The 25187-nt window shown below is 51.3% G+C and overlaps 1 protein-coding gene, 2 non-coding genes and 2 pseudogenes across 7 annotated transcripts; 4 read left to right on the forward strand and 1 right to left on the reverse strand.

Annotated features, from left to right (window-relative positions):
- Positions 1 to 7120: 7120 nt before the first annotated feature.
- LOC116546381 lies at positions 7121 to 13243 on the reverse strand (annotated as a pseudogene). The gene is made up of 4 exons (XR_004266694.1): positions 13109 to 13243; positions 11643 to 11803; positions 10221 to 10304; positions 7121 to 9414 (listed from the first exon to the last, which is right to left on the reverse strand). The product of XR_004266694.1 is annotated as a mediator of RNA polymerase II transcription subunit 22-like (transcript).
- A 30-nt stretch (positions 13244 to 13273) lies between these two features.
- LOC116546380 (60S ribosomal protein L7a) lies at positions 13274 to 16612 on the forward strand. 4 transcript variants are annotated; one of them, XM_032272653.1, is made up of 8 exons: positions 13274 to 13402; positions 14094 to 14214; positions 14730 to 14879; positions 15164 to 15304; positions 15448 to 15527; positions 15807 to 15937; positions 16202 to 16271; positions 16456 to 16612. In XM_032272653.1, exons 1-8 carry the CDS (start codon positions 13400 to 13402, stop codon positions 16558 to 16560), a joined length of 801 nt encoding a protein of 266 aa, XP_032128544.1. In that variant the 5' UTR covers positions 13274 to 13399; the 3' UTR covers positions 16561 to 16612. The 4 variants fall into 4 exon arrangements, with proteins under 4 accessions (XP_032128544.1, XP_032128542.1, XP_032128541.1 ...); XM_032272650.1 differs by lacking the exon at positions 13274 to 13402 and adding an exon at positions 13427 to 13770; XM_032272651.1 differs by having other exon boundaries at positions 16202 to 16612.
- Positions 14575 to 14649, forward strand: LOC116546384. Its single transcript, XR_004266696.1, has one exon. It is a non-coding gene; the product is annotated as a small nucleolar RNA SNORD24 (small nucleolar RNA).
- Positions 15663 to 15735, forward strand: LOC116546382. Its single transcript, XR_004266695.1, has one exon. It is a non-coding gene; the product is annotated as a small nucleolar RNA SNORD36 (small nucleolar RNA).
- On the forward strand, positions 16046 to 16111 carry LOC116546383 (annotated as a pseudogene).
- Positions 16613 to 25187: the final 8575 nt, after the last annotated feature.

Below are 25187 nucleotides of genomic sequence, written 5' to 3' on the forward strand. Positions count from 1 at the left end.
CCTCCTTTGAGCGTCATGTTGGTGCCCAAGATTCTTCCCATTTTGGAGCATTTCAGACTTTGGATTTACAATGCTCAGCCTACACAAGGAGTGTATAATAAAACTCACTAACCAGAATGCACATACCTCATCAAATACCTCAAGTCCCATAAAATGCTGAAGGCAATCGTCTGGGGGGAAAAAAGAGAGACCTAAGTCTCAGCCTTTCCAAAGGCATTTCACAGAATTCATAATAGCCTTAAGCAATGTCTCTCCAATTTCAGCTGCAGTCTAAAACACACAAAACCTACACAGAAGACCTAGCACAGACCAAGGCTCAAAAATGTGGTTCTGCATTTCTCAAGAAATGTGCTGTGATATTCTGGAGAACAAAGTGATTGAGACCACTGATGTGGATTCAGATATTCTGTTCCCAGGATTTTATTCGGAATAACCAGGTATTCTTCTTTATGAAGCAACATGATAACAAGACAGCATCCTCACCCAGCCAATCTCAGGACTTCCCCTGTCACAATTATCACAGGAATGGGGCAAAAGAGGTCCCCGTACCTAATGACCCACCTCTACAGCCCTGCTTGGGCTCACGACTTCCCCAGAAGAGAAAGGAGCTCCAGGCAGTCAGAGACGTGGAGAGGGCTGAAGAGGGAGTGACACTGAACCCTCAAGGATGTATTTTCAGAAGCTCTGCTCCACCAGAGCAAAGAGAAGGGAGCCCCAACCGCACACCCGTGTACCTGCAGAGCTGATTCCAAAGAGCCCAAAGCAGGCGTACTGCACGAAGTTCCTGTTCAACACCAGGCTGCAGCCAGCTGGAGAGAAGGAGGGTTAGGGGGTCTGAGGATGGGTGCCGGGAGAGGAGCACTGTTTCGATACACTGCCACCTCACCTGGCCCTCTTGTCCAGAGGCAGGTGAGGAAAACCACCTACCCAAGCAAAAAGCAACTTCTGGGAGAATTAATGATAGGCAAGGACCACGCATGGTAAGTTCACTGGACTTAACACAAACACAGAAAGTGGAGCCCATGCTGTAATAAGGAACGGGCTGTTTCCCACAGTCAGCTCCCAAGTCAGCCACCCACCTGAGGTGGGAAATTAACTGCTCTACTGTGGAGAGTTCACACATAGCCTCCCAACTGCTAACGATCATGGAATAAGAAGCCCAGTGAATCCTGCCCACTCTCAGAGCCACTCACTCAGCTGTCCCAGCAAGTTGAGGAAGATGAAGGACCAGGCCAGCAGGTAGCCACAGTTCCAGGTGGTGTCGATGTAGTCATGCTGCCCGCTCCACTGGAACCACATGTGGATGCCGTCCTCCAGGAAAGTGCTGATCAGACAGAGGCGCGCCACGTGGGGCAAGTACTCCTTTGTGACACGGAACTAAAAGGCCACAGAAACCCAAAGGTGAGGTGACTGTGACGGCAAGCCCCAGACCGCAGCTGGGCACGTCCTTGGGTGGGGTGTGCATGAGGAACAGATGCTGCAGAAGGTAAGGGCTCCGGTCAGTCCCGGCGCCTTCTGAGGACAGACTAGGCGGCTCTCAGTGCTTGCTCCCGAGTGCTACCCCATGAGCCTGGACACATGTGACAATCCAAGTATCAGTCCCAGAGATGCACGACATAGCACTGGGCACTCTGGTGCAGACCAAATAGGGCAGCAGCCCTAACACTCTGCCACTGTGATTTCCTCCGGTGCCTTGGCAGGCAACTACGGTCATCGAAGGTGGCACTGCCACAAGACACAGAGCCTCTCTTTTCGGTCAAGGGCATTTACAAATTGGAATCACAGAATGACATCTGAAAAGGCACTTAGAGGTCGTCTATCCAGGGTTTCCACACCTTGGCACTGCTGGCATCTGAGACTGGGCCACTTTTTGCCATGGGTCATCCTGGGTGCTATAGGCTATGACACAGCAGGCCTGACCTCTGCCCGTGACATGCCAGCAGCAACCTCCCTACTGACGCACCACTGCACTTTACCAGGCATCCCCACTGCTCTGGTCCAACCCCTCACCTTACAAATGGGCATACTAAGCCCAGCAGGAAGGGGGTTACCCCATGCACTTTTATCACTCACAGAAAACTGAGATATAAAGAGAAAGAAATCCTGTTACACAGCAAGTCCTTCAGAGAAAGATCAGGGGACCCACCCACGAATGCCAGTTGGGAAGCCAGAGTCTAAAGGGCACCCGAAAGCCTGACCCCCGCGGGAGAGGCGAGCAAATGTCAGCTGCACAGTCCCTCCTAAGGCTGACTAAACCTACTGTTGGAATAAAAGAAGATGTGCCTACGTGCTTCTTACTTTTCACCATCCTTCAAGATGCTTCAATCTCCTAGACACTGCTGAGGCTTCCCATCTCAGTTAACAAGCCCCGGCTGTTCAGATCACCCTCCAGCCTGTCAAGTGGGGCCCTGGCTAGGTCAGAACTGCAGATTGGCTCCCATGTGGCAGGGGGTGGAGGTGAAGATTACAAAGCCAGGTGGCCATTCTCCCCAAACCCAGTGAGCCTGCACCCTGCAGTGTCAGTTCTACACAAATTTACTCAACCTTTGACTCCACTGAAGTGATGGCAGACATCACAGTGACCGACGGATACCCAGGGAATCACCAAGCCATTTGAGATAGCATCTCTACTATCCTACAGTAGAGTGAGGCCAGATGAACTAATGGTTGCTAAGATTCTTTCCAACCTCATTAGGAGAAAGACCTTGTTTTACTTTTTATTTTTTAAAAGACCCCAAATACTCTCCTGTGAATTTCAGAGCCAATGCAGAGGACCAGCACAAGATGCCCACATCACACTGGGAGGTGGAAAAGGTGATGCCACACACCCTCCCCAGGTTCTGCCTCATAGCCCCGTTGCTTTCTAAATGGCCAGCAAAAGTTTAATCATCCATATTCCGTGGAAGAGATAAAGTACACTACCTTGCCACGTGATGTGCCACTGTTCTCAAGTAATGGCGTTTGTGTCGTGGCCTAGCTGGGAGCCCAGGCAAGGACACGGAGCTTCGCCTCATCTAAACCTGGGGAAAAGCAACCGCGGGAAAGGAAGAGCTCAACAAGGGGCTGTGCAGACCTCTGAGATGACATGGAGCTGTGGCAGGACTCTGAGGGTGTGCCCCCCAACAGCAGCAGAGAGGCAGACTGTAATCCACACCCAAGACAGACAACAGAGGTGTTCTGACTTGCTTCTAAAACGAGAGCTGTGAGCCATTCACTGACCTCAGATGAGCAAACCAGCCCCAGTCATGGGCTGCAGTCTAAGCCTCCCCCAGCTGCAGGACCTGCATTTCACATGCTCATCTGCTACGTGCACAGCCCATGAGACTGAGACAGTGTTTAACAGTCTCTTTGATGAGTCTGTGGCTCTTAATCTGAGTGTCTGGGTCAAGAGGATTAAACAACAAAAAAAAGAAGGTGGGACCGCCAGTACACACCTCCTTCCCTGCGCAAACGTGGTGAGGAGACAGACACAGCTCTTGGCTTTGGGGAAAAATATGCAAAAATTGGGGTACTGCACTATGAACTGAGCACACCTACTGCTTAGCTGCTCTGGTTTTCAAAGGCAAGCCTGGTCCAGACTGAAGGCTGACTAGTTGTAAGGCTGATGCAGTCTCCTTTAAACCAGCCACCATCTAATGAGCATCCCCTAACGTGGGGGACTGTTTGGACTTAACACTGAAAAAGCCATGTTTAAAGACCAGGCCCGACATGAACCTCTTTCCCCACACACGTTGGTCACAACTTCTTCAACTTGGCCACTGGACCCATGTCATGCCACTATAGAACACGTCCCAAAGCCAGTGTTCCCTCAGCACAGCAGAGAAGAGCCCCCAGCTCAGGAATGACACGCAGCACACGGGACAGACAAGAGCAGCTACGCTGCAGTCACTCAGCCCACTGCCAGTAGCCAGCACACAGGTGACCTGTGTAAACATGGCGAGCACAGAAAACCCGTGACAGTCCCCCTACCCCCATCAGAGAACTGTGACAGGAGAGCCAGAGGTGGCTGCTGACCTGGGAGGCTGTAGGAAGGAGATGACACAGTTAGCTCATGTATGTGGCCAAGCTTCTCATTAAGTCTCTCGGAGAACCACGCCATCAAGCAGGATATGATTCATAAGCAGTGACAGCATCTCAGGAGCTTAATAGGAAGACCGAGATTCCTCTCAGAGGGGTGGTTATTTTAGACAACTGAAGGGTATTTGAGAAACGGAATTATATCCACCCTGAGAGATGACTTCGTGAGCATACAGTGATCACCATCACAGCCACCTGCAGCTCCCACGCCACACAGAAAACTCCACTTTCTCTTCACACTCAGGACAAAAAGCAATTAAGAAAAGCAGCCTGCAAATTCATGGTGAATGAGAACATCGAGGAAAAAGGCAGGTCAGATTTCCTTGATTACCAAGGATTGGGGCTGCCTTGCTCAAGGCCCAACTCAGGTCCCACACATCCTAGAAATGAGGACACGGGCCTCCGTCTCATCTAAACCTGGGGAAAAGCAACCACGGGGACAGAAGTAGAAGCGGCCCAGCGGCTTCTCACATCAGGTTGTCAGGGCTGGCTCGACCTCAGTGGCTCACTGCAGCTCCAGAACTTGCCCGAGCCTCCCTCCCGTGCTGGTCTAGAGGTTTACACAGCACCCTGCAGGGCCAGAGAAGGTGTCGCACAGCCCAACGTGGGAGATGATGGCCTGGCTTTACTAAAAACCTGTGTGATCAAAATCACAATTGTAGGAAAGAAGTAAGTGAGCACAACTGGGCCCCATCTTCTGGGAGGAGCCCCACTAACCACAACCTCGCCTGCTTCTCCCACACACTCCCCTAAAGAGTGGGGTGGATGTGTTTCAACCTCCCGTGAAGATCAGCACACAAAGGTGAGTCAGGACCTCTTTCCCTTCTCTCCTTGCTCCTTCATAGTACAGAGTAGGGTATGACAGAGCCCGCCACTGTCACCAGGACCCCACCACACCAGACAGCCACCCTCACGATGTGCCACCAACAGGTTCAGGTGTCCTCAGGACCATCCTTGCTTCCCCAGCACTTCAACTAGGGCCAAGGCCAGCTCCTAGAGCCGAGGACTAGCTCTGCCACTCTTGAGGACAAGTTAAAAACGCCGAAGGCCACACTGGAGAGGAAGGCCCCATGAAGCTTTTCTGTCACCTTGGTGAGGAGCTGCCAGGCAGAACCCATTAAGTATCAATATTGCTGTTTATGGGTATAAATTGCTTAGAAGCTACATTTTGCAGAGTGTCTAATAGGCAGTGAGGAGCAGCTGCAGGCATGGACATTAGTTAGGATTGCTGAGTTCATTAGAGTTTCTGGCCCCTTCCCATGGCTTCCTAATGCCTAGCTCCTACATAAAGCACATCTCAGCAGTTTCTACAGAGCATGGCTCCCGGGATCAAGAGGACACTGTCCCTGGCTGCCAGGATAAGGAGCTTGATGCCAGAGATAGAGAGATAAGAGATGCAACTGGGGGGAGCCTGCCAGCCCCTGCCAGCAGAAGCTAGCCGGACTGCTCGTCCCCGTGGACCAGCCTCTGCAGACCAGAAGGTTGCAGTCCACCAAGCAACCCGCCTTTGGGGTAACAAGATGCAAACTCAGTCTCCAGCCAACCATGAGCCAGTGCGGCCAGCCAACCTCCCTCTGCCCATCTGAAGATGGAGACACTCTGGCCAACCTCCTGCAGTCGGGAAGGTCACACAAGGAATGTGTATCACGGACCTGGCCCACTGAAAGACTTAATGTCATTGTCATAATACCGGAGGACACCGGGCCTGGGAAACTAAGCTTATTTAGGTCTTGCTCTCAGCAGCCCGCACTTTCTAGTCAAATCTTGTCACTTTCGTTTTGCTTTTGTTTTCTGAAGATGAGAAAAACTGGATTCTTATTTTATCTGATCAGTGACTTCAATGGTAATTCCCCATTGGGTTCAAATTAGGTCATTTCACGTAAAGCCTGGTCTGGCAGCTTTAAGTACTATGTGGATAAACAGAAATAAAACTCCACCTGGGCTTCATCAGATTCTGTCCACAAGAAGCCACACTGTGATGTCGTGACCTGTTAACCTGCCTGAGTCTGCCTGATTCGGAGTTTGGGTGAATACAAGTTGCTGCCCTCCCAAGCTGCCCACAAAGGGGCATGGAAACTCCTGCCGCCATGCTCTGTCACTGCCCAGGCAGACTCTAATGAGGTCATCTGACATCGGCAGCCTGCGCTGCCTGACAGATACGGTCCTAATCACTTGGAATTTGTATGTCAACAGGCTGCTCACCCCTTCACCTGCTAGTGCTCTTCCCTTGACTTGGGACAGAAGAGGAATACCAGGCTCTGGGAGCGCTGGGGACCAAGACCTGGGGTTTCTTCAGTGGCCCAAAGGCAAGTCCAGGAGGCTGAGCAGGTTTGGCCTCTCCTCAGTAACCTGGGAGAAGTCAACCCTGTGCCCCCTCAAGAGCCCCTTTCCAGTTCCAAGCTACTGCTTCTTTCATTTAAAACATAACAAAACACATGAAGGTGGCTAGGCACGACCTGTATTCCCAGCACTTTGGAGGCCAAGGTGGGTGGATCACCTGAGGTCAGGTGTCCAAGACCAGCATGGCCAACATGGAGAAACGCTGTCTCTACTAAAAATACAAAAATTCGCTGGGCATGGTGGCAGGTTTCTGTAATCTCAGCTACTCAGAAGGCAGAGACAGGAGAACAGCTGAAGCTGGGAGGTGGAGCTTGCAGTAAGGTGAAGATTGTGCCACTGCACTCCGGCCTGGGCAACAGAGACTCCATCTCCAAAATAATAATAATAACAAAACATGAAGAAAAGGCCAGGTGCAATGGCTCACACCTGGAATCCTAACACTTTGGAAAGCTGAGGCAGGCAGATCACCTGAGGTTAGGAGTTCCAAGACCAGCCTGGCTAACATGGCAAAACCACATCTCAACTAAAAATATAAAATTTAGCTGGGCATGGTGGCGCTCACCTGTAATCCCAGCTACTTGGGAGGTTGAGGCAGGAGAATCGCTTGAACCCCGGGAGGCAGAGGCTGCAGTGAGCCAAGATCATGCCATTGCACTCCAGCCTTGTGATAGAGAGACACTCCATCTCAAAAAAAAAAAAAAAATGTTATTGGCAGATCAACATAGGGACATGGCTAATATTTATGTATTCATATTTTATTTTATTTATTTTTAAGACAGAGTCCTGCTCTGTCGACCAGGCTAGAGTACACCTACTTCAGCCTCCCAAAGTACTGGGATTACAAATGTGAGACACCACGCCTGGCCCAATATGTAAACTTTATGTTCTCTGGGAACAGATGTGCTAAGTTGTCAGCACCTGCATTTAGCAGTCAGTATTTGGGGCATAGACTCCCTACATGACCTGGGACTGCTGGCTCCACAGCTGAGGCAAAACTGGTGCTGATGCTCCTGGGGCAGCCACTATCCCTGAGGGCCCCTGGACAAAGCAGCTGTGAGGCCACAATTCAGCCTGCCTTGCCTTGGGGTAGGGAGGGAGGGAGCCTGTCCACCACCCTGCAGCAGAGTAGGATGCAAACCCAGGACAGATGTGCCAGGCTTCCCATGCCTTCCCCAACAGTCTCTCCGCTTCACCTACAGGGGCTTCCAGGCCAGCCTGTGTCCCCTCCCGCAGGCATCCTGTCCACACCAGTGCCCCCTGGTGGCCTTACACAGCTCCTGTGGCAGAGGCAGTTGCCCCCTGGTCTGTACATCACCTTTAAGCAGCCAGGGCTGGGAAGAGTTTCCTCTGCCCCTGCCTGCTGGTGCCACAAAGGGCGCTCCCCTCCCCGCCCCACCCCGCATGAGCTGCACCTCTGTTTCCGCCACTGGTTCTTTGCTCTTTCTGGCTCTGACTCTCCTCAGGATGCTACTCTGTGCCCAGGACGGTTCTGAGACTGAACAAGGGCAAGAGCAAGGGAGGCAGGACGCAGGAAAGCCAGGGCCCCTGCCTGCAGGTAGGAGGCAGGTGTGGACCGTCACAGCTGCAGGCATGGGAAGGGCTAGCTGTGGTCCTTCACCTGCATCCTGGCTGCCGAGAGGATTCCCCGTGTTAGAGGTGGGAACGCCTGCCGGAGGCCACCTGGCTGATGTAGGAAATGCTGTCTCCTGTCTGCTGAGTTAATGAGTATTGGGGACCAAAGACTCCACCCACAACGACCTGGAAAACTCTAGAACTGCTGCAGCTGGCAGTGCCACTGAGCCCAGGGCAGGAAAACGAAGCCCCAGGCCACGCTGGCTCTAGACATCTGTGGCTCCCAGCGTGGCCATTGGGCAGAAAGGGGCATTTTCAATCCACCACTAGGAAGGAAAAGTTTGTCCAGGAGAAGGCACAAGATGACACGGACTTTGTGTCTGCTGGACTGAATCTTGATTTTCTAAGCTAATGGGGTCAGAGAGGAAGGCCTTCCTGTCTCCAGCCTAAGATTCCCCCTAGGTAAAAAAACACGTGGACTCTGATTTCTCAGGTACTGCCAGCTCAAAAGGTTTCAGGCTTCTGGCTTCTTATGTGGCCCCAAGAGGGTCAGGATGATGGGTTTTGACCCTTCTGCATCCCTGGGGCCCAGCATGGGCCTGGCAAATAGGCTGCCTCCAGCTCAGTGGATAAGGCTGAGAAGGTCAGAAATTAGAACTCCAACAGCTTTCAAGGCCATTCCCTGCCAGGGCTTCATCCCCGACAGTCCCATGACTGTCCCGGCCTCCACACTGGGATTTGGTGACATACACATGGAATTGCATCCTTGATGCCCTGGACATAGGTATGGACCTGAGTGCCCAGGAGGGGCTGGCCCAGCCTTGACCAAAATCTCTGAATATGGATTCAGAAGCTAACAGCACAGCACTGGCCCAGAGGCACTGCCTGAGGAGGGATGCTCTCAGCAAGAGGCCCTGCAGGGGATGCCGGCGAGGCCCTCCCTTCTCCAGACTTGGCCTATGCAACTGGTATGAGTCCTGTGGCTTTCATCACACTGCACTGTGGGAAAGGCCCAGGGCCCCAGCAGACGTTTGTGAACTATCTGTAGATCAAATGTTCTGGCCAGGAGCTCTGCTCTGAAACCCAGGCACAACTCCACTGCCAGCAAGGATTTGAAAAAGCAGAAGGCCCTTCAGAGTCAGGCCAGCCTTGCCTGCTGGCCAGGCCCAGGTAGGCAGGCTCCCACTCTGCACGGGGAGTCCAGCTCTATTTGTACCTGGATGAGTAATACTCCTCCTCCAGCTCGTAGAGGTCAATGGAGATCTCATCCCGCAACATGATGAGCTTCTGGTCGCGCTCCTCCTGCAGCGCGCACAGCTGCTGGTTGCGCTGGTCGATGGTCTCGTTCACAGAGGGGACATCGTTGAGGATCAGGAACTGCTTAAGGTCGGACACTAGCTTCATCAGGGACTCACCGGCTCAGACCTGTGGCCATCAGAACCAGGGTGGGCACAGGGTGAGGAGGGACAGCGGCCCTGCCCTCAGGTGGCTGACGCTGGGCAAGTGATGGCCTCTCTGGGAGCCTCTGCTTCATCTGCAAAGTGGGACTCGATCCCTGACCTCCACAGGTTCATTTGTGAGAATTAAGTGAGAAAACTAGGATGTCAGTTCCAGAGGGCAGGCCCTCCCCTCCCCTCAGCCTCTGGCTTCCACTCTTGCAGGACTGGCCTCCAGTCCAACTGTGCAGGTGCACATTCTGCTCATTACAAATGCAAACCCCACAGATAAAACTGCAATCCCTCCTGCCTCCTGCCCCGGGTAAGGGGTGACACAGCTGCCAGCTGGGCAGGGCTCCTGTGGGACCTTTTCCAGTGCATTCTCTGCCTTGGATGTGAACCTGCAGGAATATCTGCTTATTGTGTTTCTCCTGTGATCCAAAGGAATCCAATGGCGCCTACAGTTCCGTTCGGCTGTTTGCCTTTTCACTCACAACTGACCTTAGGAACTTGTGAGTTAGCAGCGAGGGCTGCCCTCTTCCTGGCACCTGCACAGCTACAAGATGGCATGGCTGGCTCTCTGCCCAGGCTTCCTCCAGGTACCTCATGTACAGACAGTCTCCTGAGAAATGATTTGCCCCCACCTCATTTTTTAAAGCATCTCTACATTCGCCTCCTTCTGCTCCTTCTCAGGGGAAGAGCAGACCAGCCCCAGACCCCCCTACCTTCAACCCAGGAAACCCCGGCGGGGACTGATGCTCCTGGAGCCTGGGCTGTGCCCTCCACCCTGGCCACTCACGATGTTGGTGGCTGCACGTGCATCTCGTAATTGTCCTGTTCACCTTGAGTTGCCCGTGACACCTGTGTCTCATCCTCAATCTGGGGGCAAAGAAGAAAATGTAGAATCAACCCAGCCAAAGCATCCCACCCCGGCTCGGCCCAGCCCAGCTGATGGTAACTGTCATCTGCCCGGGATGCCCACACTAGCCACGACCTGTCTGTGGTACCTTCTACAGACCTGAGTGCTGTCAGCCAAACTCCTGGTAAGGTTCAATTCCACCTTCTCTTGTTCTGGTCATGGGAGACAACAGGCACCTTGCTCAAGACAAACGGAGGCCGACCCATGCCACTTGCTGTGTTCGGTGCAGGGATGGGGTCTTAGCTTGGCCCGGTCTTTTAGGGCTGTGGGAGGCCTGTTTGGCAGGAACTGTCATCACTTCCTTGGTATTTGGTAAACAGTTAGATGGATGAGTGAAGGGATGATGTATTTTTCTTTTCAGCAACTATTTCCTGATAACTTCCCAGGTGCCAGTCACTGTGTCACACACTTGACCACCATTAGCCCATGACATTCTCACAGAAGCCTTGCCTGCCACCCGTGGTTTATAGGTGGGCAAGCGAGGCTGGGACAACCAGTACAGTCAAGGAGTCTCAGACGGTGAACAGAGGGGCCAGGAGTCCAGCCAGTGCATTCGGCTAACCTGGACGGGGCTTCCCAGTAGGCCTTTCCAGGGCTCAGCTCAGGGTGGGTGTCAGGTGCCCTCAGTAGTTAAGAGCCTGACTTTGTGAGTTCAAATCTCCTGGGCCTGGGTTTCCTCCTGAAATGGAGAGGACAATGGTGCCCACCTCAGAGTCCCCATGAAGATTCAGCGGAACGGGCCCAGACAGCCACACAAAGTGGCTTGACACATGGCGAGCACAAAGTACATGCTAGCTTCCAGGCTTACCATCACTGCTTACTGAGCCTGCCAGGTCTGCAGCAGCCAGAAAGGATACAGCCCAATCTGGTGCAGCTGTAACGATCAGCAGGCTTGCAGGCCCCAGTGCTGACCACTCCACCTGCCTAGAGGGACCCTGCCTTCTCCCCTCAGCCTGCTTGTCTCCTGCTCGCTGGATCTGTGCCAAACCCCGAGGTAACTGTTTAACACAGGTAAACTCACCAATGCAGGACCCCACCATGCAGAAGAAACCGAGGCACTAAAAAGTGAAATCTCTATCCAAACCCACAGGGACGTGGGGCCCCGGCAGTTCAGCAAGAGTCCCCCTGCGCTGCTTTGCCAAGATGTGTCATTATTTGATTGATTTATCTGCTGACCGGCTCCCTGTGCACTGGGTGCTTCCTGTCTGGAACACCCTTCACTCAGGCTGCTCAGTCCCTGGCCTCTCCTGTCTCCACCCCTCCCCAGACCCTGCTCCCCTTTGTGCCCCCTGCCCCACCTTGGTGGTCTTGATGATCTCAGTGAAGTTGTCCATGATGGACTTGATGTCATCCTTCAGCCGCTTGTTGTAACACTGCAACAGTGTCTCCTTGCTCTGGGGCAGAGCTCTCTGCTGGGCCATGGGAGAGCCTCAGGTGGCGCAGGGGCGGAGACCTGGACCTAGAGTGCAGGACAGACCCCTGAGTGCAGGCAGAGCCCTCAGCCACCCTCTATGGCCCCACCTTAGCAGAACACCCAGATTTCCGGGGATTTCTTTCTGCCAGATAAAGTCAATCACTGAAACACAGATGAACTCATTCCATCAGCAGTCATCTCAGAGGTTGCCGGGACTCTCCTGTGGCCCCGCCTCTGCCAGAGCAAGCTCATCCTAGAACTCCTGGCCAGCCCTCCAAGCCTTGTCCAGGGCTCCAGTCCATACATCATGTCCAGGCCCACAGTGTGTCCCGGGAAGGCCTGCAAGCTCAACACCAGCTCCCTGTCCCTAGCCAGGGCATAACTTCTTAGCCTGTTGCCACCCTCGCCACGCCCTCCCATCTGAGGAGTCCTTCCAATCCGACCCCTCTGCACGGCCTGCATCCACGATTTCCTTCCACTCCTACTAAGGCTTCTGACCTCATCCCTGTACTGCTGCCCCCTCCCTCCAGTTTCCACGCGGCAGGGAAGAGGTCCTAAGAAGCTGTCATTCCGCCGGGCTCGGTGGCTCATGTCTGTAATCCTAGCACTTTGGGAGGCCGAGGCGGGGGGGAAAAAAAAAATCACCTGAGAGGTCAGGAGTTCGAGACTAGCCTGGCCAACATGGTGTAACCCCGTGTGTACTAGAAATACGAAAATTAGCCGGGCGTGGCGGCGGGCGCGCCTGTAATCCCAGCTACTCGGGAGGCTGAGACAAGAGAATCGCTTGAACCCGGGAGGCGGAGGCTGCAGTGAGTCGAGATCGCGCCACTGCACTCCCGCCTGGATGACAGCGCGAGACTCTTGCCTTAAAAAGAAAAAAAAAAAAAAAAAAAGCGGTCATTCCACTCCCTTGATTAACAGCCTTCATGGCTCCTCGGTGCGCCGGGACAAGGGGATCAACTCCGCGCGCCCCTCTGCCTCTGCCCTGCAGCCGCACTGGGCGGTCTCGGTGCTGGACCTGCCTGGCTCTTGGACCAGGTCTTTACGTACAGTGCTCCGCGAGGGCCTGGGGACCCCTGGGTTCGTGGCCTGACGCAAGGCCTAGCGGACTCCTGGACGCACTCGCGTTGTTTGAGCCCATATTTGGCGGGATGGGGGAAATACGTCACAAGTAGTAAAGGGACCCCTGATCCCAGCCCCCAGCCCCCAGAGATCACCCACCCCCGACTCCCGACCACACACCCACCACCACCTCCATCCCCACCCCTGACACACCTCCGTCCCCACCCGCGACACACCTCCGTCCCCACCCCCCCCCCACCCCCCCCCCCCCAACCACAGCCCGCGCACCAGACGCCGCGTCCTCGGTGTCACCAGGGGCGGGGTGGACAAGTGCCTCCCCCCAGGCCGGGCCCGCCCTCCGCAGTCTCTCGGCCGGGACAGAGTCTTTCCGGTCGCGCCGGAGTCCAAAAACGTAGTCCGCCGTCTCAGCCTCTCCGCCCTGCGTCGATTTTTTGGTTTATAGGAGTCCTGTTGCTTTAAATATGAAATACCGCGCCGGCATCAACTCTCGCGATCTTTGAGGCCGCATACTTATTACCCACAGTTCCCTTTCCTTTCTTTCTCTTCCCGCCGCCCAAGATGGTGAGTGAGGCCTGGTTCCGCGATACGGTAATCGGGTCCCGGATTCACCCGCTGCCATCCTTCTCCAGGCGTGGCCCCACAGGGCCTCCTGCTCCCCCTAGCTCTAGGAGAGCTGTACCCGGTGTGGCACGGAGACATTGAGACGGACTAAAGCCCTGGGCGGCCGGGAGCGGGATGCGTTAGTTCCCATGCCGCTGGGCTGGAGGAGGAGAGCAGGGAGCGCCGCGGTGCGGGACTCGGACGGGGCCGAGGCGCCGGCAGTACTAGCGGCTTCTGGTTTTTCTGAGGGTCGCCCCAGAGGCTTTGACCAACGAGTCCGAGCCCGCTCCTGCTATTTCTGGAGCCTGCGGGGCCGCGGTTCAGACGCCATGAGTCTTGTACCAGGCGTCTCCTGGGTGGGCGACGGGAAGAGAGCGTGGCCTCGGCCTGGGCCTTAGCCGGGCTCCGGCCACTCTGGGTGCCGGGGGCAGCGTGGTCGTGCGGCTGATGGTAGATGCCCCTGTCGGGTAACAGCGAGGACGTTCCCAGCAAGCAAGAGCGCAGCTGCACAGGCTGGGGTGGCGCCGGGGGGCTTCAGGACGCAGCTCGCCGGCCAGGTTTGGGCAGGGGCCGTCGGTGCCCCTTGTTTTAAAGGAATGAGACCTCCCGACGAAGAAGGCGGCGGTTTAACCGGAATTTTCTTTCTGTCCAGCCGAAAGGAAAGAAGGCCAAGGGGAAGAAGGTGGCTCCGGCCCCTGCTGTCGTTAAGAAGCAGGAGGCCAAGAAAGTGGTGAATCCACTATTTGAGAAAAGGCCTAAAAATTTTGGCATTGGTGAGTAACAAACGATAGAATGGAAACAACCTATGTTTTTCCCAGGGAAATGTGGTAATGGGATTGACTTGGATCTTGTAGGTTTCAGTGGGTGTGAAGTGGTCTCAGCCCTTAACCTGTGTCCCTTAGAGACAGGGGCAGTGATGGTGTGTGTGTCTTGTTTTCCTTGGGAGTTGTTCAGTGAGCATTTGGTTCAATAGCGTCGTGGCCTTGGCTTCAGCTTGGCCATTGGAAAACAAGTACAGTAGTGTTGTCCCAGCGAGGCCCTCGGACTGCGATTCTGCTGTACTTGGTGGCACCTTGGCTTCTTGTTAGGAAAGGCATCGTGCTCTCGAGAGCTCGCGTTCTCAGGTGTTTGTGTACAGATGATGTAAAAGAATATTTGCTATTTGAAAGATGTTGATGACGTTTTAAACCACCAAGATCGCTGATGCACCAGCACCCTTCTGAGTGGCCCCAAACAGGAACTTGACACGGAATTTGAGCCTCGGTCGATGTCGCCCTTTACTTCTCAGGACAAGATATCCAGCCCAAAAGAGACCTCACCCGCTTTGTGAAATGGCCCCGCTATATCAGGTTGCAGCGGCAGAGAGCCATCCTCTATAAGCGGCTGAAAGTGCCTCCTGCAATCAACCAATTCACCCAAGCCCTGGACCGCCAAACAGGTGAGGTTCTGTGGCATGGAAAGGAGTTTCTCAGGCAGGGACTGTACTCCAACAGTTCCAGATCTGAGGCTTTTGGGTGACGGGAGCTTTTGAAGTTGATGAGTTTATTAAAATCAGTGATTGCTTATTTCATCCAGAACATGAGAGTCAATGGTTTGGTTTCTTGAACTGCAGTTGTCATTACATTATAGTTCTTACATACCAGCACAGCGATCTAGCATTTATATTAAGTGATAAGGATTAGAAGCTTGACTATAAGCCTAAACTGAAGAGTGTTTTATCAGCTACCCAGCTGCTTAAGCTGGCCCACAAGTACAGACCAGAGACGAAGCAAGAAAAGAAGCAGAGGCTGTTGGCCCGGGCCGAGAAGAAAGCGGCTGGCAAAGGGGACGTCCCCAGTAAGAGACCACCTGTCCTCCGAGCAGGTGAGTAGACCCCACCTTAGGGTGAACACTGGGGGCAGTCTGTTGCAGTGATGTAGAATTTCTTCACCTGAAATGACTGAAGAGTAAACCCCAGCTTCTTGTGACCAGGCCCCATGAATGCTCACAGTGATTGTCTGTTCTAGGAGTTAACAGCGTCACCACCTTGGTGGAGAACAAGAAAGCTCAGCTGGTGGTGATTGCACACGATGTGGATCCCATTGAGGTGTGTTTGCCTGTTGACTGCTAATCCAAGGGCTTCTGTCAGTACCAGGAGGAGAGTAGGCCTAATGGCGAGTCAGTGATGAAACCAAAGTGGGTGAGGACAGTACTGACAAGGGATCCAACTCATGCGTGGCTCTTGCAATGATGTGAATCTCTCACTGAATTTAACCTTGAAGTGCAAATCCATGAGCTTTTTAACCCTGAGCACTTGCTACCAAGCTAGCTTTGAAATGTACTGCTTTTGGTCAAAATACACTGTTCAACTAATGCTTTCTTTTAGCTGGTTGTCTTCTTGCCTGCCCTCTGTCGTAAAATGGGAGTCCCTTACTGCATCATCAAGGGTAAGGCAAGACTGGGACGTCTAGTTCATAGGAAGACCTGCACCACTGTCGCCTTCACACACGTTAATCCGTAAGTACACAGCCTGGCCCCAGACTTCGCCAGTGCATTTAATCCATGCCTCACAGTTGTTTTCCTTAAGGAAGTCTTAGTTTTAAGAAATAACGTTTATCTGAACTTTTGCCAGTGATGATTAAGAATTTCTTCACCTGAGTAAACCATGTGGTCACATTGCATCTCAGCAAAAGATTGTCTTGAGCTAAAAATGAAGACACATGTTCTAAAAGGGAAACAGAGGCCAAAAACCCACTTTTGTTTTCCCTCCTGCCTTATTAGGGAAGACAAAGGTGCTTTGGCTAAGCTGGTGGAAGCTATTCGCACCAACTACAATGACAGATACGATGAGGTAAGATCAGCTTTACACAAAATACTGTCATGTGCTAATCTTTTTCCCAAACAACTGGCTGGCTTAACTCATGAGCAGTTGTATTTGGCAATCAACTTGGAACAGCCAAACAGAACAACGCAACTAATAACCTTGAAAATCTCAGAAAACAGGCTAAGCTGACTCCCTGTTTTTGTCTTTTCAGATCCGGCGTCACTGGGGAGGCAATGTCCTGGGTCCCAAGTCTGTGGCTCGCATTGCCAAGCTAGAAAAGGCAAAGGCTAAAGAACTTGCCACGAAACTGGGTTAAATGTAAATAACTGTTTCTGTAAATAAAAATAATTAATGCAAATTTTCCTTCAGCCAGTGTCTGTGGGTATCTTGGGTTGAATCTTGGGGTTAGCAAGTATAGCTTTTTTTTTTTTAAAGAGCCTCACTGTTTTCCAGGCTGGAGTGCAGAGGCATGATCTCAGCAACCTTTGCCTCCCAGGTTGACGATACACTGGTGCCTTAGCCTCCTGAGTGGCTGGAATTACAGGTCCACACCTGGCCGATTTTTGTGCTTCAGGTAGAGACGGGGTTTCACAATGTTAGGCTGGTCTCAGCTGTTGACCTCAAGTGACCCGCTGCACCCAGCCCTTCTCACCCTTATACATTCATAAACCAGGCATTTTGCTCCTTAGGTGTAATTTTCATGTTAAGTTTTACGAAAGTTCTTTGGACTGACCAAAACGAAGCCAGGATTTTATGATCAGTCATGAGCTCATGCAAAGTAGAAGGCCCCAAACTTTTATTCATCCCAGTAGCACATGATCAAGCATAAAGGTAGTCTTTTCAAATACGTCATTATTCAGGGATAGGGCTTTAGCTGCTGGTCTCACACACCAGGTGTTCCACATATGAATTTATTAAACCACAGGTATGATGTAGCTGCAGAGAGTCCATATCTAGGTTGAAAGTGTTAATGGACTGCTGGCCTGAAGGGGAGAGAGCCAGAGGGCCGCCTGGGACTCCAGGTTATGATGTACTGCAAATGCTCCTTCCTCAGAGTGACTCTGGTTTGCCTTCCTATGGGTCCTTCAGGGACTGTATTTTCTGCAGAGACTGTGGACTCAAGTCCACTGTCTGCTGCCTGCCAGCCTCTGCACTACTTCCTAGTGGCTGTCATTTTAATTGGAAATCCTGTGTGGCCTTTATCTTGGCCTTGACCCCTCAGTACTTGCCTAGCTAGGTTCCCTTTGCTGAATTGCCACCTGCCCCATATACACGTGCGAGAATGTTTGCCACAACAGACTGAGTAATGAGGGTTACGAGGAGGAAGGACCGTATTCACAAAAGCTACTTGTTCTGGGGTGAGCTGGTCACGACATACTGAAGTCAACATCAATGAAGATGGGCTCTGCGCCTGTGATTCTGGTCATAGCCTCCAGGTCCCCGTAATGCCAGTGGTTCCTTTCTGGATTGTTCTCGGGGACTAAAGACTTACTGGTTTCTGTCAGCCTCACCATTCCAACGAGGTCCATTTCTCCCTCAATCTATAAAGGAACGTGAGAGACCATGGAGCCTGGCTGACTCCCAGAGCCTTCCCTAAAGCAGGAAGTGTCCATGTCCTTTACCTGGCCTTTCTGCCAGGTTTCAGGATTCACTTTCTCCCGGGGAACCAACCCTCTATTTACCAGGTGGAAAGGGTTTCTGAATAAAAACGGTCACTCACGGTTACTCAGGCACCCATAGAAACAACTAGCACCAAGGAAGTCTTTTAAAACAGGACTGATTCAGTGGAGTGCTGGCAGTCCCACACACAGTCTTCCTCTCTTGAGGCCCCTTGGTTAGTAAAAGCTTCCCTGCCACCTCACCACCTTTTTACCAACGTGGCTTTCCCCTCTATCTCTGCTTCTTTCCTTGTGCTTTACCCACTGCAATGCCAGAGCTGAGACCCCACACCTCTTCCCTGAACTAGCAATGGCTGCCTCCAATCCCTCATAAAAGGGGCAGCGGTGAGGAGAAGCCCTGGCATCCCAGCCTGCTGGAGACAGAGCATTTGGGACCGACCCATCTTGGCCATAAAACAGGAACCCATGGGCTAACTAGAGCCCCAGGTATTTTCATTTGTACATTAATCCTCCAGTTCCTCAATGAATCACACGGGTGCTCCTGTACCTGTCATTTGCTTTGCCTGGAATGTTCTTCCTGAACTCTTAACTCCCAAATAGCCTCTTAACTTCCAAATAGCCCCCAAGGGAGCCATCCCTGACTCCACTCCCTGAAGGTAGGGCTGGGCTCCTTTCTCAAGTTCCTCTCCTTGGCCCCTCCTTATACCCCGCCATCATCTACTGTGTGGGCCACTAGAGAGTTTCTTCAGAGAAGAGGCCCCCATTTCATGAATCCCTCCTTCCGCTTGAGAGGTCAACATACAGAAATTATTCAGTCATAATGAGCTAGCTGAGAAGTTTAGGTCAATGTCACAATTAGAGATTTTAAAATCTGCAAGGAATCGAATTTTCTGGGTATCTTGGGTTTCCCAGGGTCTTACTCAGGTTAGGGACTGTGAAGGAAATAGTGATGTAAATTAGTTTACCCTGACTGCCTCTGCCAGGACAGCCAGCTCCCACATGCCCTACTCACCCTAGGTGGGTGCACTGGAAGGGAGTGGCCACATAGGCTCCAGTCTCAGCTGAGGAGAAGATGCGGCCGGCCTCCCAGGCCTCTCAGGCAGGGTCCACCATAGTCCGGGGCATCATATACAGCTCCTTGGAGTGATCAAAGCACCCCCTGACTTTCGCTGGCCTATACTCCAGATTTTTCAGTTCCATTGGGCTGCATGGAGACAAGAAGTGCCTGAGCAAGGTTTGCCCGGAAAACGAATCCCCTAATGAGGGTGGCAGACTACACAGCCCAACAGGGCCAGACAAGAGAAGGAGAAAGATAGAGGGCATCCTCTCTAAAGGGAAACTGGCCCTTTGATGCCATGTGGGGATGCGGATCTGCACTCCCAGAGTCCAACTCTACGAGAGAAGCTAAAAATCTGGACGACTCCATGAATATTTCATGTGAAATGTTTTAAAACGTGTGGGCCGAAACCTCATCCACAAGCCGAATCTGGCATACTGTTTGCTATGCTCGATGGAACATTTGGTTGGATTTACCTGCCTCTGAGGGAATACTCTAGGGAGAGGGCAGTCAAATCATTTAGGGCACTTTTTCAAAAGACCACCCTCGCAGTGAGAACGACAGGGCCTTGGGCCCCGTGGAAGATAAGTTCACAACACCTGCCGAAAAAAGAGTGACACGCAGGACCCCAAATAAGACTTCCCTCCATACGTCAGGAGGTGGGCTCAGGTACCTTCACAAGGGCAGTCACATGTCAACAACAAGCCCAACAGGATGACTGATACTGAGAGCTCTCATCTGAGGTCAAGGAAGTGACTAAAAGTCCTGCCAAGAGGGCCAGGCTGCCCAGCAGAAACCAGGGCTCCACTGTTGAACTCAAGTGAGCTCAGCCCCAGGGGCACAACCACACACTTATTCTGCAGGCAGAGGAACAGGCTCAGCCAGAACTCTGGACTCCAACTCTGCAATCAGGTTCGGCTTCCACTTCCGACGCTGGACCTACAATGACAGAGCATAAGCCCAAGCAGATGGCAGCAGGGTCAAGGGCCCAGAGTTACCCCACCAGGTGCCAGTCTTTACCTGCCATGTCCCCAAGCCAAAGGCAGTCACAGGGATGATGAGCAGGACCCAATGGAGAAAGGAGTCATCTTCCACTTTTGTAGCAGATGCATCTGCTGCAGAACTGCCACACCTGCTTGGCCTCCAGGCCACCTCTGGAGAAAATTTCACAACACTGACATGGAGGCATAAGCCCTTGAACAGAGACCTGGAGCAGCCAGTTCCAAAAAAGACTCCAGTACTGCCTGAGAGAATGTGGCAGAGGAGGGAACAAAACCTGCTGCCTGGAGCCTACTAGTAGCCCCTGTGTCCAGCCCAGCACAACCCAGTTCCCGGGATGTGGCACACACTGAGTATGCTTGCCGACTGAATAAGTGAGATCTAGGGCTCAGTGTTGGCTTGACCACCAACTACGACCCTGAGTAACACATGCCTTTTTACTCAAGAGTATGTTAAGGTGTGTTCCACTGGACTATGATGCACCATTCATCCACTCAAAATGCATTTAATAAGCGGCTAGTTACTAAGTCGCTTAGCCAGGCGCTCGCTAAGATTTAACCTAGCGAGGAAATTCCTAGCCTAGGAATTTCCACATCACTATCTATCTTCCCTACTGGGCCTTGGAGCCAAAGCAAACATTCTCACAAGGCCATTTTGAAAGTTGTCTTGTTCTTGGAATAAAGCCCAAAGATAAGCCTGTAAGCTGTGGGATGTTCTGAGGACAGGCAGGCATGTTGCAGAGGATAATAACGGACTTTGGGGACCCGAGGGAAGGGGGTGAGGGATAAAAGCCTACACATTGGGTATGGTTTATACTGCTTAGAAGACAGGTGCACCAAAATCTCAGAATTACCACTGAAGAACTCATCCACGTGACTAGAAACCACCTGTTCTAGAAACTATTGAACTGTTAAAAAGGGAAGAGTGCTCTACCTGCCACCTACTACTGTTCTTTTCTTCCTAAGGATGGCGTTACTGCTCAACCATGTTTAAGCCATGCCCACATTTTCTGAATCCTTTTTGCCATTTCCCTTCTCAGCCCTAGCTTCCGTGTGACTTCAAACAGCAGCACCTGCGGCTGCTTTGCAGTCCCGCCCTTCGATTCTTAGGCCCGTTTGTCTGCACACACATATGCAGCCAGAATCGCCCATGGCAGACCTTCCAAACCAGGTCGGTTACTAACAAATGGCTGTCAGTATGAAGAGACACAGCCGAGGTGTAACCTGCAGTCGTGTGCTGCCTCGAGGGATCCAAGGAGCCTGCAGAGCCTATAGATTGTGTGAGCTTTGCTAGAGATCACAGCCTTGGCTTCTTACCAACCCAAGAAGCCAAGCCTCCCCTTTTCCACTAATTTTTCCTGAGAATGTTTTCTTCATTTGTTTTACATGACTCAGGTTCTGGGAAGTTCACACTGAAACCACATTGCTTGGTCTCACTTTAAATTCATGACAGCCTTTATTCTTGAGATAATTTTTGTATGATGTGTAAGGAAGGGGTCCAGTTTGTTCTCTGCATGTGGCTAGCCAGTTTTCCAACACCATTCAATAGGGATTCCTTTCCCATTGCTTTTGTCAGGTTTGTCCAACATCAGAGGGTTGTAGTTGTGTTGTGTTATTTCTGAGGCCTCTGTTCTGTTTCATTGGTCTATATGTGTTTTGATAACAATACCAAAATTTTTAGCCTTGCCTAAAAAAACAAAGATGCCTCCAACTTTGTTCTTTTTGCTCAGGATTGTCTTTGGAACATCACACACACTGGGGTCTGTTGAGGGTGCGGGACTAGGGGAGGGATAGCATTAGGAGAAATACCTACTGTGGATGATGGGTTGATGTTGCAGCAAACCACCATGGCACATGTGTACCTATGTAACAAACCTGCATGTTCTGCAGATGTATCCCAAAACTTAAAAACTTATGACCACCATGGCCCCTCATTTTCAGAACTGCTTTGATTTCTTAGCATTTGGAAGGAACAGACTAGAGTTACCACACATGGGATTATGCTTAGTATCACTTTTGCTCACCTCTTCACCCTCACCCTTCTCTACCAACTTAAGGATTTTTACGTGGACTTTTACTTGGCTGTATGTCTTTATCCCTCACATTCTCATCCTAGGGTCTACTTTGAGAGTGCAGACTTAAAGCCCACCCCAAACTGACAGTCTGTCATAACACATATCTGATCACAAGTTTCCATACACCCAGCATCAGTCCACACAGGCCATAGATGCTGTCAGCCCCTTGGACCATTTTTGTCTGAGTACTGCCTTTTCCTATGAGGTTTCTGGGCTTCCATTTTGGCCACCAAGATGTGGCTGTTGTATTGTGCTGAACCCCTATTGACATGTTTGATAGGGAAAATACCATGTTCAACCAGCATAAGAAGAGACCCAGAACCAGCCAACAAGTCACGGTTACACTGGAGGCTTACATACAGGGAGAACAATCAGCCACAGGCTGGACAGAACTGCCTTAAAGACAGTCCAGTGATGGTGAGCTGAACAAGAGATCCACCTTCCTGTAGTCCAGGGGCAGAAGGCTGGACAAGTTAACACAGCCCAGTGGTGGAGAGCTGGGAAAGAAAGCCACAACCACTTGCCAACAACATGCAGTTTATGTAGCACTTTCATGTAGCATCCTCCTCTTAAGGACTTCCACCTGGCAACCTTCATCTAACCCAAAACTAAGGGCCTCAATACCCCCATGTAGCCCATGCTCCAAAGGCCAGGGGCTCTGATGTTCCTCACAGACAAGAACAAATCCCCAAGTTGGCCACTCCTGGATTCCCTAGCTCTGAACATTCAGGTGCATCTGCCACACTCTGTCACTCTTAGGATATGCTTAAGTTACTGCTGTTAGGTGCACTTACCTTATTCCCGGAAAGCATGAGCCACTATCTGACAAAGGAAAGTTGTGAAAGCACCAAAGACATCCTGAATCAGCAGCACCCTCTTCCCAGGGTGAGAGGCGTTCACTCTCGGTAGGCCAAAAATAGAAATCGAACCACTCTGCAGAGGCCACATGTACTTGGCTTCACAAGCAAGCAAACCTTCGTCCCTGTGAGAACCTGGATAATCACCTCCTGAGACATAAAAAGCACCAAGACAATGAGAGATCACCCAGTAGACGGTTCAGACAGTAAGTCCCAGATGAGCCAAGAAACATGAGAAGCTCGAGCACAGATGGAGCTATCTGACCTGAGCCGCCGTCCATGCTAGTTTGTCCATTTTGGCTCTTTACTCAGAGATCTAGTGCTTTTTGCACCTCAATTAAGGAGGTGTTCCCCCTCTTTTCCTATCAACCCCCAAATATCCCAGTATCATATGAAGTTGTACTATAAGTTGAATCAACAACCATAACATAGTATTTTGGCCCACAAAACTACGGTACAGTATCCAATAGCCAAGAAATAGACAGACAGATGACCTCTGTCACATACTACTGAGATGGAATGCTTCCTATCTCACAAACTTACCCCCATAGGATCAGAACTGCTGATTCCCTAGAGGCAGATACATCCTTTAGGAGCAGTAGAATGGGTTAGGCATTTCATTCCAGTAGACCAGCAAGCAGAGGAGTTTCTCTATTGGCAGGGGTTGTTGACCCCAATCATGCTCAGGTAGGTTGTATGTGCTCAAGCAGGTGCTGTGTAAGGGAGGATTATATCTAGACATCCGGGGTTCACCACAGTACTTTGTTGCCACCATGAGGGAAGGAACCAGAGTATGCAGTTATGATGACCTGAGAAGTGCAAGGTGCTCAGACCCTTCATGAGTCACTGTCAAGGTCACTTTACTGAGTAAGCAATCTAGATTAGCATAAATAGTGGCAGAGCATGAGAAAGTATTTAGAATGTGTGGCTAGAAGAGACACACATCTTCACCATCTCAGAATAAGCATAGCTAGCCACTTTTACTGCAGTTTCTTTCTAAAGGGTGGCTCTTCAAGATGGCGACCATTCAAGCTTAGAATAAGAGAACTCAGCATGAGGCACAAGTGCATCTAGATGCAAGTTACACCAAACACTCAGTTCCTTTTGTGTATTTGCTTAAGCCACCCAGAGTTCACCTACAGATACATGCTGATAGCCATCTGTCTGCCTGAGCTCTCCTGCCATAGGACCAGGCATGCCTGCATGCAGGGCAGGCCAAGAGAAGTTGCAGTTAATCCTTGGAAAGGACCATCAGCCAGCTAGTAGGAGGATGGGTAGCTTCCCCTGCTACCAGTCCACCTCAACCATTTCTCAGGATTGTCTGATTGTCCTTGGCATGATTGGGCCCAGTTGCCCACTGGACTCACCTCACCAAGGTTTTACTTGCCTTGTCTTACTCCTGTAACTCCCTCAGTGTGCTCTGGCGTCACCCCCATGATTAGTTACACCCAAGTCCTTGTCTCAGGGTCTGCTTTCAGAAGAACAAAAACTAAGCACATGGGACGAGTGAGTCAACTGGTTTTACCTGAAAATTCTTAAATTCAACAAACCTGAATTATTTTTTTGGTTAAGTGCAGTCACTTTAGGTAAAGAAATAAAGGGAGTACATCTTTGTCCATTTTAGACTAAGGATATTTAGGACTATTGCTTTTGCCTCATGTCTCAATGACCAGTCTGAAAAACTGTTATGGCACAAGCAGGAAGCTTGGCCTCCTTCCTTTTCTGGGCTGCAAAAACTTTGAAAAAGAATGAATCAGGGTTTGAAATTTAGAGTTATCCAGCATTTTAGCTATGTATTTTGTCTCGCACAGTAACTGTTGGCTTGAACACCAAGAATTGTTTTCCATATGTATCAAGTCTGAAGCTAGGCAGTTACTGGTATTTGTACTGTACAGTGATGTCACCAGGTCCTTTTTATACCGCATGATCTTTAAGATATTTGTCAGCATGCTTGTACCTGAGGTCTAAGATGGCTAAGCTCCAGATATCATGGATACTTCAGCTACAAATACAGTGTAGAGCAGTATCTGCTATGCTGTTTTTGGTCAGAGAACTAGCTTTCCCAGAAGCTCACTAGCAAACTTACATTTGTGGGGTTTTTCTTGGAGACAGTTTTGCTGTCTCCCAGGCTGGAGTGCAGTGGCATATTCTTGGCTCACTGCAACCTCCTCCTTGGTTCAAGCAATTCTCCAGCCTCAACCTCCTGAGTAGCTTGGATTGCAGGCACCCACCACCATGCCCAGCTAATTTTTTTGTAGTTTTTAGTAGAGACGGGGTTTCACCATATTGGCAAAGCTGGTCTGGAATTCCTGACCTCAGGTGATCCCTCAAGCCTTA

The sequence above is a fragment of the Sapajus apella genome, unplaced genomic scaffold (assembly GCF_009761245.1).
Source record: "Sapajus apella isolate SASKATOON/1434 unplaced genomic scaffold, GSC_monkey_1.0 scaffold826, whole genome shotgun sequence".
Taxonomy (NCBI): Eukaryota; Metazoa; Chordata; class Mammalia; order Primates; family Cebidae; genus Sapajus; species Sapajus apella.

Coding starts and splice junctions, on each gene's coding strand:
- LOC116546380 (XM_032272649.1), top strand. CDS start 13,591: ATGCCGCTGGGCTGGAGGAGGAGAGCAGGGAGCGCCGCGGTGCGGGAC. Junction 15,305..15,447: donor ACCACCTGTCCTCCGAGCAG/GTGAGTAGACCC, acceptor TGTCTGTTCTAG/GAGTTAACAGCGTCACCACC. Junction 15,938..16,201: donor GCCTTCACACACGTTAATCC/GTAAGTACACAG, acceptor CTGCCTTATTAG/GGAAGACAAAGGTGCTTTGG.